Source organism: Fundulus heteroclitus, chromosome 14, assembly GCF_011125445.2.
Source record: "Fundulus heteroclitus isolate FHET01 chromosome 14, MU-UCD_Fhet_4.1, whole genome shotgun sequence".
Taxonomy (NCBI): domain Eukaryota; kingdom Metazoa; phylum Chordata; class Actinopteri; order Cyprinodontiformes; family Fundulidae; genus Fundulus; species Fundulus heteroclitus.
This window is the reverse complement of record NC_046374.1, coordinates 17,030,078-17,047,571: the sequence shown is the minus strand read 5'-3', so window position 1 is coordinate 17,047,571 and position 17,494 is coordinate 17,030,078. Positions and strand designations below refer to the sequence as shown.

The following is a 17,494-nucleotide window of genomic DNA, read 5'->3' as shown; positions in this document are numbered from 1 at the left end:
CTTTATTTAACCTAATCCCAAATCAGGCCCTTTATTTAACCTAATCCCAAATCAGGCCCTTAATTTAACCTAATCCCAAATCAAGCCCTTAATTTAACCTAATCCCAAATCAAGCCCTTCATTTAACCTAATCCCAAATCAGGCCCTTAATTTAACCTAATCCCAAATCAAGCCCTTAATTTAACCAAATCCAAAACCAAGCCCTTAATTTAACAAAACCCCAAATCAAGCCCTTAATTTAACCTAATCCCAAATCAAACCCTTAATTTAACCAAATCCCAAATCAAGCCTTAAATTTAACCTAATCCCAAATCAAACCCTTAATTTAACCTAATCCCAAATCAAGCCCTTAATTTAACCAAATCCCAAATCAAACCCTTAATTTAACCAAATCCCAAGTCAAGCCTTAAATTTAACCTAATCCCAAATCAAACCCTAAATTTAACCTAATCCCAAATCAAGCCCTAAATTTAACCTTGTCTCTGTTAATGTCAAATTGTCATAACAAAGACATTTTAAACAATGTCAACTTTGCTTTAATAGTGTCATGATTTACGGAATGACAATTAATGACAACAGTCCTAAACATTCATAAAGAGTCATTTCTGTTCATAACAGGTGTTATGTCATGTTTATGATGTCAGTCTTATGTACACCCCTTCAAATAAAGTGTACCGGTTTAGCACTAAGGTATCAATTAGGCTCAGGCTAGGGTTAGAGTGAGATATAAACCGGTGAGGGTTATAGGGTGTGTGTGTGTGTGTGTGTGTGTGTGTGTGTGTGTGTGTGTGTGTGTGAGCACCAACCAGGTCCTTGATGATCTCTTGTATCTGAGCCTGAGCTTGCTCCACCTCCTCCGTCGGGCCCTCCAGACTGATCCGCTCCTCGCCGTCTGTGAACTCGATGTGAACCTGCACAGGTGAACAAACACATCGCCCGGTGAGGCAGCCCGCTCCACAGCGCCACCCTGTGTTAAAGTCAAGGCCAAACGTTTCGTGCTCCCCCCCGTGCTCAACGGTCAGCGTTGATCAGCGGCGTCTGGGCGTGGCCTCCTTACCCGCGGCAGCTGCTGCGTGATGCGCCCGATGTTCTGCCCTTTCTTGCCGATGATGAAGCGATGGAGCCAAGCTGGAGCGCTGACCTCCATCACCATCACGCTCTTCGCCTGTAAGAGCGACACAGTCACAGCAGGGTTCGAACACGAGATCAACCCGTTTCACGCACTGTATTTCTCACTGCAAAGTAAAAGTAAGTAAAATTTTCTTGAAATTAGTGTCTTTTTCATTGATTTGAGCAGCTAAATAAGACTATTTGCCAATGGAATAAGAGTTTTGCACTTAAAATAAGAACATTTCATCTTCATCATCTTATTTCAAGTGCCATATATCTAATTATCTTATCTTAGGGGTAGAATTACTCACTCCATTGGCAAATAGTCTTATTTAGCTGTTTAAATCAAGGGAAAATATACAAATTTTAAGAAAACTTTACTTGTTTTTAGTTCCCTTTTTGCAGTGCTGCACCTTTTCTAGACACACAGCCTGTTATGGAAGGATAAATGCATGTAGATATGATTGTACTGGTGGCTAAAAATTACTTTTTGAAAGGCTAGACCTCATTTCCCAAAGGCATGGAGGTAAAGATGACACATTTTTTTTAATGTTTCAGAACCACTAGCAGTCATATTATGTATTTGGGCATTTCAGCTTTCTAGTTTCATGGTTTATTTTGAGTAAAATTTTCACGTTCTCACGTTAATCACCCTGCTGTTGAATAAAGTTTATTTTTCTGATTTCCTGTTTTGGCGGTCATGTCCAGTGTTCAGATTTCTAATAGAGACTCGGGTAGAGGACTGATTTATCAACGACTGAAAACCAGACGTCTAGTTTTCGCAAAGCTTTGCTGAGACCCGTAAAATTTCTGTTCAAGAACTATAATAATAAAAAAAGATTTAAGAACAGCATTCGAAATACTTGTTATTCTAGCTTTCATGCCATGAGCGGTCATAAATTACTTAGGATAGGATAAAGGTCCCTGGATGACGGCGCACCGCTGCAGATCAATGCATCCTGAGAGCAGTGGCTTTAAAACAGCTTTAATCAATTAAAATGAAAACAAAAACATCTTTTAGAATCTTACTAACTGGATTATCACTTTTAGCGTGGCTAGCATTAATAAAGCCGCCTCCTTCGTGTGTAATCGAGAAAATGTTTTAAAGGTGCTGCCGTCTTATACACACAGTGTGACGTCGCCTCTGCTCACAGCTTAAATAACGAACTATCAATCATGTCAAAAAGGCTACAAATACATATTCTGAGTGCTGCTCTTTTATCTTTTATTATAGTTATTTGAGTAAAATCAGGCTTGGTTACTACTAGTGCATCTCTAGCATAACAGCATTAGATTTCATTCCTTAGAGCCCTGCTAAAACACAGAAATTACAGTCAAAGCTATGCAGAGAAAAACCCTTAGAAGCCGTTCCACTCCTTTAATGCGCACCTTGGCGTAGACCTGTGTGAGAGCCGGTCCCAGTTTGTCCGGCTCCCCTCTGAGGATGATGGTCTCTGAGGCGGAGTCCAGAGGAGGCATCTCCACCGACACCCCGGTGGCCTCCAGGATCTCCTGCAGGGTGTTGCCCTTTGGACCGATGATGTACTTGTGTTGGGACTTCTTCACCTCCACAGAGATCGTCGTGGTCTTCCGCTTCTGCGGGTTCGGAAAAACGACACGGTTAGAAGAACCTATGATGGAGAGGAGCGAGGACTAGAAAGATGTCCATGTCCAACCATTCATCTCCGAAGGACTATAACCATTAGGGAGCAGCTAGCGAACAACACGTGAATCACAGAAACAAGGGGCTCCCCCACCTTGTCTTCATAGATGGCTCGGATGCGGCTGACGGCCAGAGCGACGGCTTCCTTCTCTCCGGTGATGACGATCTCGTCCTTCGGCAGGCTCGGCGGCGGGATGCTGATGCGGGCGCCCGTCTCCTGGCTCAGTTCCTGCACCAGCCTGTTGTGGGCGCCGGCGATGAAGGGGTGGAAGGCCTTCTCCAGGGAGAGCCGCTCCACCGCGCGCTTGTCCTGCAGGGCGAGGTGGGTGGAGTCAGGGTTAAACTAGAACCAGAGACATCAGGCGATCCTGGAAACGTTAACTTTCCTGGAGTTGAAGTTAAAACAATCAGGACGGAGATGGCTTGAGTTCAGGTTCATATTTTTAGATCAGGGGTGTCAAACTCATTTTGGTTGAGGGGCCGCATACAGCTTAATCTGATCTCAAGAGGGCCACATGAGTAAACTCATTGCAAGATTAAATAGAACTAATAAATGTGGACTTGTTGTTGATTTTTATATTAAATTAATTTCACTTTTACACATTATATTATGAATAACCTCAGCGTTTTTAAGAAAAGTATGTACTAATACTTTTACTCAGTTAAACATTTACTGCAGTGCATTATGCATAAGAACTGATCACAGTGATTGTACAATGTTGAAAAACATTTATTCACATTTTTTGGACCTTAAAAACACTGTCCTACATGACAAAATACATCAAACAGATAAAAATTAAGAAATTATTTAAATTTTTCCACACCAGAAGCTTAATCTGCTAATTAAAACACAGCGCCCCCCGTGGACAATATAGGAACTGCATATTTTCAATTAAACAAAATACATGTTTTTTTCAATAATTGTTTTATCATTCTCTTCCTTTTATCTCCTCTTTCTTTCACCTTTTCTTTTTTTCTTCTTGTTCTTCCTTTCCTCTCCTACATTCCCATTGTAGTGTCTATCATTTGAGATATTCCCCGCATGAATCATAATAAAACTATTCACATTCATAAATCAAGCAGAGCACTGTGGCAAAAGCAGTACTGCTCCACTTGTGAAAGTCAAATCTGATGAGCTCTTTTTGGCATTAAGACAACAATTCTTATTGCCACATTGCCAGACAGGACACTGAAAAAAAAATTTTTTTTTAATTTATTTTTTATAGTAATGATAATGCATTTAGCCACCGGGCCGGACTAAATTGTTCGGCGGGCCGGATCCGGCCCGCGGGCCGTATGTTTGACACCCCTGTTTTAGATGCTTTATTGTGTTTATTCATATTTTTCCAGGCTTTTCCAGACTGCATCAAAACCCTGTTAGAATAAAACCTCAGATGCATAAACTTCATTTCTCCAGCTCACACCATCAGTCTACGCAAATAATAAGGTTTGAATTGAAGTCTACAACCTTTGCCATTAAAATACTCCCACCCCACCACCCAGACTGCTGACCTGCTCCGCTGAGATCAGGAGGATCTCGTGCCGCGCCTTCTCGATGCCCTCCTTGGTGCCGGTGATGCGGATGTTGGCGCTGGGGTCGTCGGGTCGTGGAATAGCGATCTTGGTGGCGGTCTTCAGCTCCAGCTCCTGCAGCTTCTCGCCGTTCTTGCCGATGACGAAGCGGTGGTGCTCCTTGGGAATGACGACCGTCGCAGACGCCTGCAGGAGCAGCAGGAGAGGAGAGGTAAGCTGGATCAGCCCCGCGCCGCGGTGACAGAAAGGAAAACAGCAGGAAATGTATCTACTCGACGAGCAATTATATTAAACTAAATAATGAGGCGGGGTTTGTATATAACAATGCACAGGGCTCCCACACCTTGGTGAACATCAAATTCAAGGACCTTTCAAGGACTTTCCAGGACCAATTTCCTCAAATTCAAGGACCACACATGGCGGCATTTACCTACTGTGACCGCTGAATAGGCTATCATATTTTAATACAATGCAAATTCAATAAAAGACTAAACGGCATAGAAGTTGTTGGATCAGAAGCAATGCAAGAAAGTGGACTTGATTTATAGCCTACATTGATATTGATCATATTCATAGCCTACATTTATATCCACAGTACATGGCTATGCCATACTACATTACATATAAGATGTACATTAGCCTACCGTTTCATGGAATTTTATGGAAAAAAGTGCAGCATTGAGATGTTCAGAATTATATCAATTTGTTTCACTTACTTTCATCTTCGATTAAGCTAGTTTTTGACTTTGACTCTGAAAAGTCGCTAAATATAGCGGCAAAGTCGCTGAATTGGCAACACTGCGTGAATGTAACCTATTGGACGCACGTAGGCCTAAACCGTAGCCTACCAACTAACGAAGAAGAGCAAACGTACTTTTGCAAATTAAAAGTCTGCGGAATAAACATAATTTTAAAAGATCGTTTGGTAGTAAAATAATGACACGAGTCGTCATCCGTGTGAACTTTCAACCCCACAAAAAAATTCAAGGACTTTCAAGGACAAGGTGTTTTTTTTGGCTGTTTTCAAGAACTTTCAAGGGCCTTGAATTTATTTTTTCAGATTCACAAACTTTCAAGGATTTCAAGGACCCGTGGGAACCCTGATGCAAAATGAAGATCAGTGAACGCGGTGGGTTCTCAGCCAGAAAACAAGGCTGTGCCAAGAGGACAAAGTGTTTTCTTGCAATGTCGTCCCTATAATCAACAGCTCAGCTAAGCAGGGGGACTTCAATGCAGCAGCGGAAGTGGAGGTCAGCATGTTTGCAGCCGAAGCCTTGACAGGACCCCCCCCCCCCCACCTCCTCCAGGGGAGCTGACGGTCAATTTCCAGCTCCACCTTTAGTCCTTGGATGACCCATCCGCAGAGACAGCAGCTTTTTTGTTTTTAACTCTGAGCAGTGAAACCCAGCAGAAGTATCGGAAATCTTGTTTTTGCATCGCTTTGGTTGGACTGCAGCTCAGAAACTGGTTCAAGAGTTCAAGAAAAGGTTTGAAGGTTCTGTCAGCACCGATTGGCGGGTACCAAACCTGTAGAGGTGGAAAAGACCACGCCATAAGAACGTAGAGTGGACATGGGTGCGCGCATCCTATCACATTTCAAATTAGACATTCAAACACGGATCCATTTTAGAGGAGCATTAAACAGAATAGTGATAAAAACAACAAATACAAAAGAAAAGAATCTCCTTTGAGCTTTATGGACCTTTTTGAAGAGAACGTCTGTGTTTTCCTCTTCTTGTTTTCTCCCTTTCTATCTCACTGCAAAAACGGAACTAGAAATAAGTAAAATGTTATTAAAGTTAGTGTATTTATCCTTGATTTGAGCAGGTAAATAAGATGATCTGCAAGATTCTTGCACTTAAAATAGGAACAATTCATCTCCATCGTCTTATTTCAAGTGCAGTCTATCTAATTATCTTATTTTAGGGGTCAAAATACTCATTCCATTGGCAGATAATCTTACTTACCTGCTCAAATCAAGGACAAAAACACTAACTTTAAGAACATTTTACTTATTTTTAGGTCATTTTTTGCAGTGCTGTGCTGTAAAAAGTCCAGTCAAAAGATCTTTAAACAAAATAAAAAAGTATTTTTAGAAGTCATCCGTGTTCAAATAAAGTCACGTCTATGTGTTTGCTTCCTCCTTCCTCTGCATAATGACTCATTTTGCTAAACACGTTGAGACCTTTAAAGAGTTTAAAAAGTTTAAAAAGAGTCCTTTTAGCAATTATGTTTAACACAATAAAGTGACATGAGTAAGACGCCATCTTCACCGTCAGAACATTAAAGAGCTTCACTAACCAAGTTACTCCACCTTAGAGCAGCATCTTTGTTCTGACCTGCAGAAAGTCCTGCCTGGACGGATAACTCTGACGCTGCAGCTTCCTGAACGCCACTGGTTAGGAAATGTTGCTCCACAATCTCATTATTGATGCAAACCACCGTACACTTTTCCTTTTTTTTTTTTTTTTGCTTTTTACATGCAGGTCCTCACATGTTTGTACCAGAGGGAATGAGTGAACATGCGAGTGAGCGGTGAGGACACAGCTATTTCGTCCGTCCCAGAGAGCATTAAACAGAGCAGACCCGTGGTAACTCTGGAGGAGCTGCAGAGATCCGCAGCTCGACTATAAGTCGTCATGCATGCATAAGTCTGGCCTTGATGTCACTGTTGGATGAAACCTTCAGGAACTCCTACTTTCATTTTGCCACAGCAAAAGTGAGGAAGAAGGTGTTCGGGTCACAGAGGACCAACGTTTGACTATTTTGGCCTCCGTGCAAAATGCAACGACCTGCAAACAATGAACGCTGCTCATCTCCGTAAAAACATTAACATGAAACACGGTGAAACGTGGTGTGGAACTGTGTTTCTGCAGAAGGGACAGGGAAGCTGCTCAGAGTCGATGTAAATGTGGACGCAGCCATAAAACGAGGAAGGAAACCTGTGGGAGGGTGTGAAAGGCTTGTTGGAGGGGGGACGGCTCACCTTTCAGCAGGAATTGTTTATATCAAAGCATTGTCGTGCGTTAGACGGCCTAGTCAAAGTCCAGACAACAAGTCCAGTTTAAATTCTGCCTTCTTTACACATAAAGTATATTGAAAACCAGCCCAAGGAGCGCGGCTGCTAACTCTGGCTCACCTGCGTCTGCAGGCGGGCAACGATTTCCTTGCGAGCCTTCATCACCGAGTCCAGTTTGCCGGTAACCATGATGGACAGGCCCTGGTCTTTAGCCAGGGACAGCTCAATGTGCGCTCCTGTCCTCTGCATGATGTCCAGGCACACCTTGGCCTCCTCTCCTTCCCCAAACTGGCTGTTGTCCTTGTAGCGCCGCTCCTCCAGGGGGACATGGAACACCTGAACACACGCAGGTTCACGTTTCACTCCACGCTTTTTTCTTTTTGACGGTCGTCACTTGACGTGTGTGTGTGTGTGTGTGTGTGTGTGCTGCAGGGACGTCCTCACCTGGGTGATAACGGAGGCCTTGATGGGACGGATCTTGCTCCCCCAAGCCGAAGCCGGCTCCCCGGTCTTTTCCCCTGGAGCGCCTTTCTCCGGCAGCGGAGGGAAGGCCTCCAGATAGGTGGGGATGTAGGCCTCATCCTCCGGGACGCAACCTGGCCCAGGGAGGCCCAATAAAAACGGTAAGCAAGGAGACAGGTGGGACTACAAAATAAAATGCTGAGCAGGAGATGAGAGGAGGAATCTTGACTAGGAGCGGCAGGTGTTTATAAGTCAGGGATAGGAGGACGTTACCTGTTATCTCCTGGTCCTTCAGACCGCTGCGATGCTCGGCGAAGCTCTCCGGGGTCAACACAGCCACTGAGCTCATGGTTCAAGACTTATTCCACTTTTCCACTAAAACAAACACAAAACAACAACAGGTACGGACAAAGAAAGCGTCAACCGAGAATACGCTCCGCTGAGAGCAACCAAACGTAAAAAAGGTGCATTTTGTCCCTGATGGGTGCTCTGAGAACCCCTCGCCCCACAGCTGCATCTCCACCTGAGATTCTCCAATTAGCACTTCTACCAGCCTCAGACAAACACACTCCCCCCCCCCCCCCCCCCCAGCCTCGGGGACGGCGTTATCACGAGTCCAGAGAGTGCATCGGTGGCTAAAGACAAGCGCTGCTGACATTCTTGTGACGCGTGATCACTACCTGGAGGAGCTCAGAGCTGCAGATCCTAGACGGGCTGGACAGGCTGCAGGAGAAAGACCAGTTTCTGTGTGTGTGTGTGTGTGTGTGTGTGTGTGTGTGTGTGTGTGTGTGTGTGTGTGTGTGTGTGTGTGTGTGTGTGTGTGTGTGTGTACAGAGTCAGGTGATCTAGAGATAGTATTGCACATTTATTTGCCACTGACTCCAGGCAGGGCGACAAAAGGCATTGAGAATATGCATTTTATTTCAGGGTATTGCTCACTTTTAAAGGGACAGTCCACATTAATACTAAAAAAAAAACTTTCTGATTATTATGTAAATGTTGCATATGTAATGGTTTAGAAGTTAAACTAAAACAAAACAAGGCATTTAATCTACCAACACCACATTAAGGACGTCTAACTTGTGTTTTCTGCTTTTTAAATGCAAAATAAAAGCAGATCTGTTTCCACAAGGGTTTTTAAAGACATGTAAATCCTTCACTGTGTCGCTGCAGCAAAGCCCAGCCGAGTCTTTATTAGTATTATTATTAGTATTATTATTATTATTATTGTCATCAAACGTCTGATAAGTGCTCCAGCTGAAAGCCCTGAAATATTACCTCCTGTCGGGAAATACAAACTGGATTTTGTAAGGAAAACCTAAAACCTGGAGAAATCTGCCTGCAGAAGCTGGAGGACTGAAGCGGTCGGTGAGTCAAAGCTCGGTGTCAGCTGAGCTAACTCAGGCTTACCTGCAAAAGGTCGATTGCCAGAGAGTCCGTCCAGTTAGCGGCTACCGAAGGCGCTTCAGTGTGAGTGTGTGTTTCAGCTCCTGGACGCACAGAGAGGAGGGAAAACAAAGAGGCTGAAAGTGAACACCGTATATCAGATAGAGCCTGGGCATGAATGCTGGGTTAGCGTTGTGGACTGCCACACTGCACTGCACCTTCCTCTCCTTCCCTCATTACCTGCTTCAGGACCTCCCCCCCCCCCCCCCCTCTCTCTCTGCTTCACACCAACAGGAGCCCATTTCAGGGCACAAAGCTGCAAATGACTGCACTGCAACAACTCTTAAAGTTTGCATTTCTACTTGAGCTTTGTGTTTTATTTGGGATTTTATGCTTTAGGTTAGCACAAAGCAACGCATGGTGGAGCTGAGGAAGGAAAGTGATGCATGGTTTTCAAAATGTTTCACTAATAAAAACCTAAAAAAGGCTCAGCACACTTCATGGCGTCAGCTATGAGGCGCGTTTTCTCCAGAAATATCCTCGCATTTATCACGGAAGAGACATTTAAAGTGTGGGAAATTATCGGATTTTACGGCAAAAGGCCAAAACTGACCGTCCATGTTTGCGCAACCTAAAGTTACAGGCTGTGTCCGATATTAACTTCCTGATTCAACGGCCAAGTTGACGTAAAAATCGACCTGCCAAGCATATTTTTTACTGGACAAAATATTAATTCTGACTGACTGGTGCTAATTATCTCCACATAATCCCGCTACATATTTAGCCTGAGCTAAACGCTAGTTGTTAGCAAACGTACATGACGTAGCGTCACGTCACATGTGAGTGTTTGTTGTCAATATGAGCTGAAAGCAGAGGAACATAAAGAAGCTTCCATTCAAATAATGACTGAAAAACACAACTTATTTGGTAAACACATTTACTCGCCATGCGGCAGCTAGCTCTCTAAAATTTACACGCCAAACGGAAAATTTACTCGCATTTGGCATCTGGCGAGTGTTAATTTCGGACCCTGGTTACAAGTAATGAAAAAATTTATTTTTTTTCTCTCCAAATGTTATTTATTTAGATTTGATTTGATTCTTTTACACTTTAAAAAGTTCAAAAATAATGTAACTCCCTTTAAATGCACCACTGATAACTACGCTAGTCACATGGTCATCTTTGGAGGGAGATCAGCTCCCCATTCAGCCTCCTTTACTCTGACAACCCCAAATAAAACCCAGCAGGCCCCCTGATTAGTCCACTTGTGTGCGGTTTCATTTTAGGAAATCTCGCTGCTCAAGCAGTGATCTAAAAAAACGGAGCGAGGACAACACGGCGGAGCCTTCCTGGACTACATTTGTTTAAAATTGCCTTAGAATGTTCAAGTTAAACGGTTTTACTGTTTTTAATGTTCTTTTTTGTTTCTACATTCTATCCCTACTTGCTTTTATTCCTATATTTTAATCATGTAAAGCACTTTGCATTGTCTCTGTACTGAATTGTGCTATATAAATAAATTTGCCTTGCCTTGCCTTGCCTGCCTTGGCTGGCCGTGAAAGAATGAAGCAGCTCTGGAGGAGCTGCAGAGAGTCACAGCTCGGGTTGGGGAATCTGACAGACTGAACGTTGGGTGTTTTAGTAAAGAATGGCAAAAGAAAGCTGTGAGATGTCCTGTTGGAGGCAGCGTTGGGCTTCTATTCAGCAACTTATAGAGATGGTAGACGTACCCCAAAAGACTATCACAGCAAGTTCTGATAAAAGGCGCAGAACCTTGTGGATGTACCGTCATAAATGTGGACAAAACGGTAAGAGTGTGAACACTTTGGCAAGGCTCTACTGAAAATCTCCCGCTTTTACAGGCCAGTTGTGTCCCGGTGAGCTGCGGGATTTTTTTTAAAAGCCTCAAAACGAGTAATGCTGCAAACGCTGCATCTGAAAGGTAGCCAGAAGTCAGGAAAACGTTGACAAAAGAAAAGCGCAACGCATGGAGGCTAAATCGCCCAGAGGAAGAGGAGGACGTGACGCAGACGATGGGGCACTGACTCTGCTTCACTGTGACCCGGCGCAGAGAGTAGACCCACGCACGGATCGAGTTTCTCCACGCGCGCCGTCTACTCTGCATGATGGAGGCTGCTGGACCGCGTCTCATCTGACAGCACGACTGCATGCGGCGCGGCGCCGGGGACACCTGACCAGGGCGGTCCAGGCAGGACTCAGCAGGACGGCAGAAAACAGAAAGGTTAACAAGAAAAAGAGATCGTCCTTTAAGTTCTGCTTCAGGAAGAGAAAAAATTGATTTTAATGGATCTCCGGAGTTTTTTCGGCAACTGCTGGACGATAGCTCCGAGAGTAAGAAAGGAGAAGAAGAAGAACCTCACAGAACCAGCAGCTCCTTTCAAGCTCAACTCAACCAAAGGGCTGGATCCATAAACTGCAGCGCTGTCTTTAATCTGCAGCTGCTTCATAAAAAAAACAAAATATAAGGGGAGCTGATCTCTGATTAAAGCCGAAGGGAGCTAATTTAGGAAATGTCTGCAACAGTTAAATGTTATCTGTCTTTTCAGAAACCCAAGCCGTGCCACTAAGAATCAGATGATTTATACACAACTTCAACCATAGAGTGAGCTGCTGCTGAAAGATCCTTCAGATTAGGACACGTCCACCTTCGCTGCTCTCTGTGAGGACGCTCCCCCTGTGTCCACTTCAGTTCTTCCAGACTCCCAGAGCTGTCAGGCCTCCTTTTCGGGTCATTTTTAAAGCGTCCACTCAGAAGATCGACGTGAAAGTGACACAGATATTCACGTATACGTCACGACGGCCGGCCGGATGGAAGAACAGCTCTTTTGGACAACGGGACAGGGAATAAAATCTGGAGACACGCGTCTTTTTACATTCTCCTTTTTCTTTCTCCCCTCATTATTCAGATCTGGAAAACGCCTTAACAAGTCAAACAATAAATCCAGCAGGAGGTTGAATCTGTAAACTTCCTCCTTGCAAAATGGGAAAACTATTAAAAAAATTAAATCTGATCTCTTTGAGGCTGATCAAAACATGGTCAACATAGCGTCCTCCGTTGTTGAGAAACCAGGGCGCTACGATTCTGCCAAAAATCAACATAGCGATATATTTCAACCATAATTGCGATTAAATTTTGACAAAAATGGCTTAAAGATGTTTGTAAACAATGACTATTTAAAACAAGAAATTTAACTGTTATTATTCAAGAGAATAGCTTGTTGAGTTGGACATCAATCCTTGCTGAACATAAAGTGTAACCAACAGACAGGTTTATGTTATAAACAGTTTGATCGGTGTACTTAACGCTGTGGTGGGATTTCTGAAAGTTTCTGGTAGAAAAAAAAAGATTATATAAACTCTAAAACAAATAATAAAATTTGATTATCTCACAGCTGCATCTCTCTTTCCCTCCATGTGGAGCAAACCCACTTTAATCACATTACTGACACCTAAAGGACGCGTCTTATCTATTAATTGTTACGTAGCCATAAACTGCAGACATCTGCGATTTGGAAATTGCATCTTTTAAAACTGAGATTATATTGCAAACGTGATTAATTGTCCGGCCCTATTACAAACACCTTAAAATATCCTCATCCTCCTCAGTGTAGGAGGAAGAGCTTGGGTCCTCCTCCAGCCTCCTGTCAGTCATTTCCTTATTGACTAAGTCTTCGCCTCCCTCGCTCTGTCGAGTCACAGTCTTCGACGTATTTTATAGAGATTTCAAAAATCGGAAACGAGTGGCGTGCATATGTGTTCAGCCCCCTTTTACGCTGACATCCCTAAATAAAATCCAGCCCAACTAATCGCCTTCACCGGATGGGTAAACAGAGTCCATGTAATCTGATTTCAGCATAAATCCATCTGTTTTCTGAAGACCAAGACCATCGATCAGAGAAGCAGTCAAGAGACCCGTGGTGCCTTTGGAGGAGCTGCAGAGATCCATAGCTCAAGTAGAATAATCTATTGTGAGGACAGGTGGCCGTTCAATCCTTTTAATGGAAAAAGGAAGGGACTTCTGCAGTCCTCAACTAGAGGAGGAACAAAGTGGAGTAAGATGTTCTAACCAGATGGCACCGTAACTGAACTTCTTGGCCAACGTACTATAAAATAACATAAAATAAAATGTTGTGTGTTTGTAGAAACCTGACTCTGCATATTAGCAGAGTTCAATGGAGAATCAGCTGCAGGATTAGAGAAGGATCAAGGGGTGTAGATACTTTCTAAGAGAAGTGTGTGCAAATAAATACAAATCTGTGGGAGCTGACTGGCATGTTCTCCTGTATTTCCCATTTTGGAGAGCAGCTTAAAGAAACGGGCCTCCGTGTTGTGCCATACCTACTCCCAAGGGAAACATGGAAAAGGGAACCTCAACTCTGATCAATGCAAAAGCATAAATTACTAAAATAAAAACCCACATATTTTGTTTTTAGATGCTGGTTTTGTTCCTCCATTGAATAAATAATCTCTTTAATAGATATGTGTTTTTCTCCGATCAAAGATTAGTTTTACTTTAAAGCTTTTTACACACCTGAAAGGGAGGGGGGGGGGACCAACACCTGTGGAGGGCGCCGTGTGACAACCTTTAAAATAATCACGTTGAATTTATTTGAGAAATCATATTTTCAAGATGAAAATAAGCAAAAGTGTATTTACTGCCCAGCATATGACCATCTGGAGCCCTGCATGCTAATACAGACAGGAATAGCTCTATTACATTGTAATGTGTATTACTACTAGGATGTTAAAAAAACAACAACAATGTGGATCAAAGACAAGCACATATATGGGCTTTAAAAAAATCGGCCCTCTTCTGATCGGTATCGGGCATTAGAATAACCCGATCACTCGACCTCCGTCTATGCGTAACTGTGAGAAACCTCCAGAGGAGCCTCGCTGGTTGTGGTTAATGCCTCCCCGGAGGCAGGAGAACCGGAAACCGAAGTAAAAGGAGGCGCAGACCGCGGCTAGCCCCGGCTTTGGTGGCGCCGAGCTGTCAGGTCGCTCCAGATGAACCGCTAATCCTCGCTGAGCAGCTCAGCGCTGCACCTGCAGGCTGGGACCCTGCTAGCCGCTCGGCTACAGGATCACCTCCTGCTAACGTGGGGAAACCCGGGTGGACGATCTCTTATCCCGGCCCCCACGCCGAGCCGACCTAAGCGAGAGATGATTAGGCGCAAGGACTTTCCGATAATCGGCTAAAAAAAACAAGCGAAGAAATAAATAAACAAGCCTGGCGCGGAGAGATAACCAGCTCCAGCTAGCTAGCTCCGGGGGCGCAACCTCGCTATCCCCGCATCCTTCCTCCACACAGGCGAGCCGGTTTGATAGTCCGGGTGATAAATGCGCTCAGAACGGACACGTTTCGCTCGCATTTGAGTGAAACTGGCGGCTAGGGTGAAGCAGAGAAGCCCTTACCTTTCAGAGAGAAATGTAGCAGAGGTGTTTGACAGGTGACGGTGTAAACACAGATGTGATTGGTCTAGCAGCACTTCCTCTCCCCGCGGAAGGATACGAGCGGGCGCCGCGGCCGCCGAGCGGACAACGAATGCCGCAGTATCCATGCGCAGCGAGCGCGACCAAGTTAGGTGGATGTGCGTTTCTTTACAGCGGTAAAGGACGTCGATGTGGATTTTTTTTTTTAAATCTATTATTCGTGTTTTAAACAATGCAGTGGAGCTTTTTAGAAGCTGCTGACAAATTTCCTCTCTGCCTCTATGTCTACTTGTCATTCATGATTGCCTGCGCACTCCTCAGTAGCCTGAAAACATTGATCAGTTCATTGAAGGTATGGTGCAAGGGAGGACTACTACAGGGAGCATAGGGCACAACGAGGAAAAAAGCAGAATAAAGAAGAATATCATTGTTGTATTATAATTAGTATAGTGAGTTACGTCTTAATAGTTGTTTTTAAATAAAAATTACTAACTACGACTACAATCTCCCAATAATCCTTATTTTAAATGTACTTTTTTTTAAGGTGCATAGATAATCTTCAGCCATCTTCTCTGGTGTAGTTTATTGGAGCAGCAGCTGAGAGGAGGTGGATATAAGCTCACCAGGAAGACCAGCTCTGTCCTAGGATGTCCCCTCAACCATGTGCAGGAAGGACTGGAGAGCTCTTTTAGTGTCAGACTAATGTATCCTTGAGTCACAAAGAAAGGTTACTGCACATCCTTCCTCCTAGCAGCTGTTAGATCAGGGGTCACCACCAACCTTTTTGAATCGGAGAGCTACTTTATTGGTACAGGACTACCTGTACTGATCTTTGAAATAAAAGGAGTCAGAGATCACCTTAACTTTATGTAACATAAACACATTTTTCATATGTTGTTATAGATATTGTACAGGAAGAGTAACAGAGAATAAAATAAAGTTTTAGATGCAACACACTGGTGGACTGTGCTTTTTTTTTTAGAACAGGCTCATGGGCGACACATGTGGTCCTCGGGGGCGACTTGGTGCCCACGGGCACCATGTTGGTGACCCCTGTGTTAGATTTGATAACCATCACTGCTCCCAACACCCTCCCTTGGTGGGGGGAGTGGTGGCCTACTTGTTAGAGAGCAGGGCACTGATACAGTGTGTCTGGGTGTAGAAAGCGGAAGTGTTCCTTTTTCATTTGTATTTATTTTCTCTAACAAATTTATTTTCTCTTAAAAATAATAAAGTTATAATTTGTTTTGAGTGACACACTCTTTTTATAATGGTCCTTAATATTAATGTGTCGCTCTTCGGTTTTGCTGGACTTCCTCGGACAAAACCTTCTCCAATTTCTCTTCGCCCTGAGGTCAATCAATGAAAAGAGGTGGTTCACTCAGAACTCCTCCTGAGTTTACATTTCTGCTGATATTTGCATTACCAAGGAATCTTGGTAACAGTCTGTTAGTGTTTATCGCACATAAATATACATACCCATTTTATATGTTTCATAAAATTACACAACATATTCTGGACACAAAGAGGTATATTTGGAAAGGTAAAATACTGAGTCAATTGGAGAGGACATTTTAAACATGAATTTAAATGAAAACCAATTTTGTTTGATTAATATATAATATATATATATAAAGAAAATTAAGTGTCAGAAGTCAAAATTATGAATGAAACTTGGGTCAAAGTAAACCTATGTTTAAACTTATGTTTGTTTCGAACATGCTTGGAACAATGTTGGACCAACTATTTGACTTGGAATCACACAAATTCTAAGTATTACAACGTATTTTTTTTTTCATTCACTCCCAAAAACCATCTAGGGCAGCTGTCTTAAATTAAAAGGAAATAAATCATGCTTAAAAGACAATGCTTAAAATACAAAATAGTAAGTCTGCGTGGTGTGTTTTGTGGATTTAGACGTTAAGCTATGCGAAACAATTTGCAGGCTTTATTGCATGTACATTGTCACAGATAATATATGTTTAATAATAGAAATGATGGGACGCTTTTTCAGATTTTATGCTCAGATTTTATGCTCTGTATGTTCTGTGCTCAGACACTAGGTGGGAGTAGCAGACAACAAGATGGACAAGTTGGGACAGTCAAGTGCGTCTTTGTCATGACATGCAAGGAGAACAGCAACTCACACGTCAAAGTTTATTATAATTCGTAAACCAGATTGATGTTCCAGTTGGGGGATTATCCCATAAACAAGTCAAAATGGTTTTAAAATGCATGAAGCCAGCTAGTAGCTTCTGGAGTGTGGCCCAGCGTGTGCTGTCAAATCTGTGCCAGGAATCCAAACAGACAGTTTAATGATATTTACCTTTTCTGATAAGAAGATTGGTCAAATACCCAGCAGAGATTAGAAGACGGGTGGTTACAAAAAGGCTTGTCTGTACTCTGCTAAAGACTTTACTTCTTAAACATTAATAGGGTGGGTGCGTTATTTGGATATTGCACATACGACTCTGGCTGTTTCTGAGCAGTTTGCAGTTTGCATACAAGCGAATGTTCACTTTGTCAATACAAGATTAATATACATTTTCCCACAAAGATTTAAGAATCCGTCCTGCTATGCGAGCAAATAATAATAGGCTAATAAACAAACGAGCGCCGCTATTAAACTTCAGCTATGCTCCTTGAATCATCGCAACACAATTTCCGAAATTGAGCACAGCAGTAAAGTAAATATATAGTAAAAATGTTGATTAAAACTGATAAGTTCAATAAATGCTTAAGATTTAGAGTTAAATTCGTGTATTAAATTTTTTGAATCATACGGTTTTTAATCTATTTCCTGTTTTACTTTGAAAGGCTTCACCGGAAGCGGTGAGCTTCACTGCGCATGACTTGTCGGTCTG

The 17,494-nt window shown here is 43.0% G+C and overlaps 1 protein-coding gene across 1 annotated transcript in view; it reads right to left on the bottom strand.

Annotated features, from left to right (window-relative positions):
• The window catches only part of hdlbpb (high density lipoprotein binding protein b), a 28,807-nt gene extending 14,088 nt beyond the window's left edge, over positions 1-14,719 (bottom strand). Inside the window, exons 1-10 of the mRNA XM_036146397.1 lie at positions 14,613-14,719; positions 9,198-9,277; positions 8,061-8,162; positions 7,770-7,921; positions 7,446-7,661; positions 4,286-4,492; positions 2,868-3,083; positions 2,500-2,706; positions 1,058-1,165; positions 807-911 (exon numbers count right to left, since the gene is read on the bottom strand). Coding sequence (XP_036002290.1) covers positions 807-911; positions 1,058-1,165; positions 2,500-2,706; positions 2,868-3,083; positions 4,286-4,492; positions 7,446-7,661; positions 7,770-7,921; positions 8,061-8,136 — 1,287 coding nt within the window. The 5' untranslated portion in view covers positions 8,137-8,162; positions 9,198-9,277; positions 14,613-14,719. The remainder of the gene's footprint in view (positions 1-806; positions 912-1,057; positions 1,166-2,499; positions 2,707-2,867; positions 3,084-4,285; positions 4,493-7,445; positions 7,662-7,769; positions 7,922-8,060; positions 8,163-9,197; positions 9,278-14,612) is intronic.
• Positions 14,720-17,494: the final 2,775 nt, after the last annotated feature.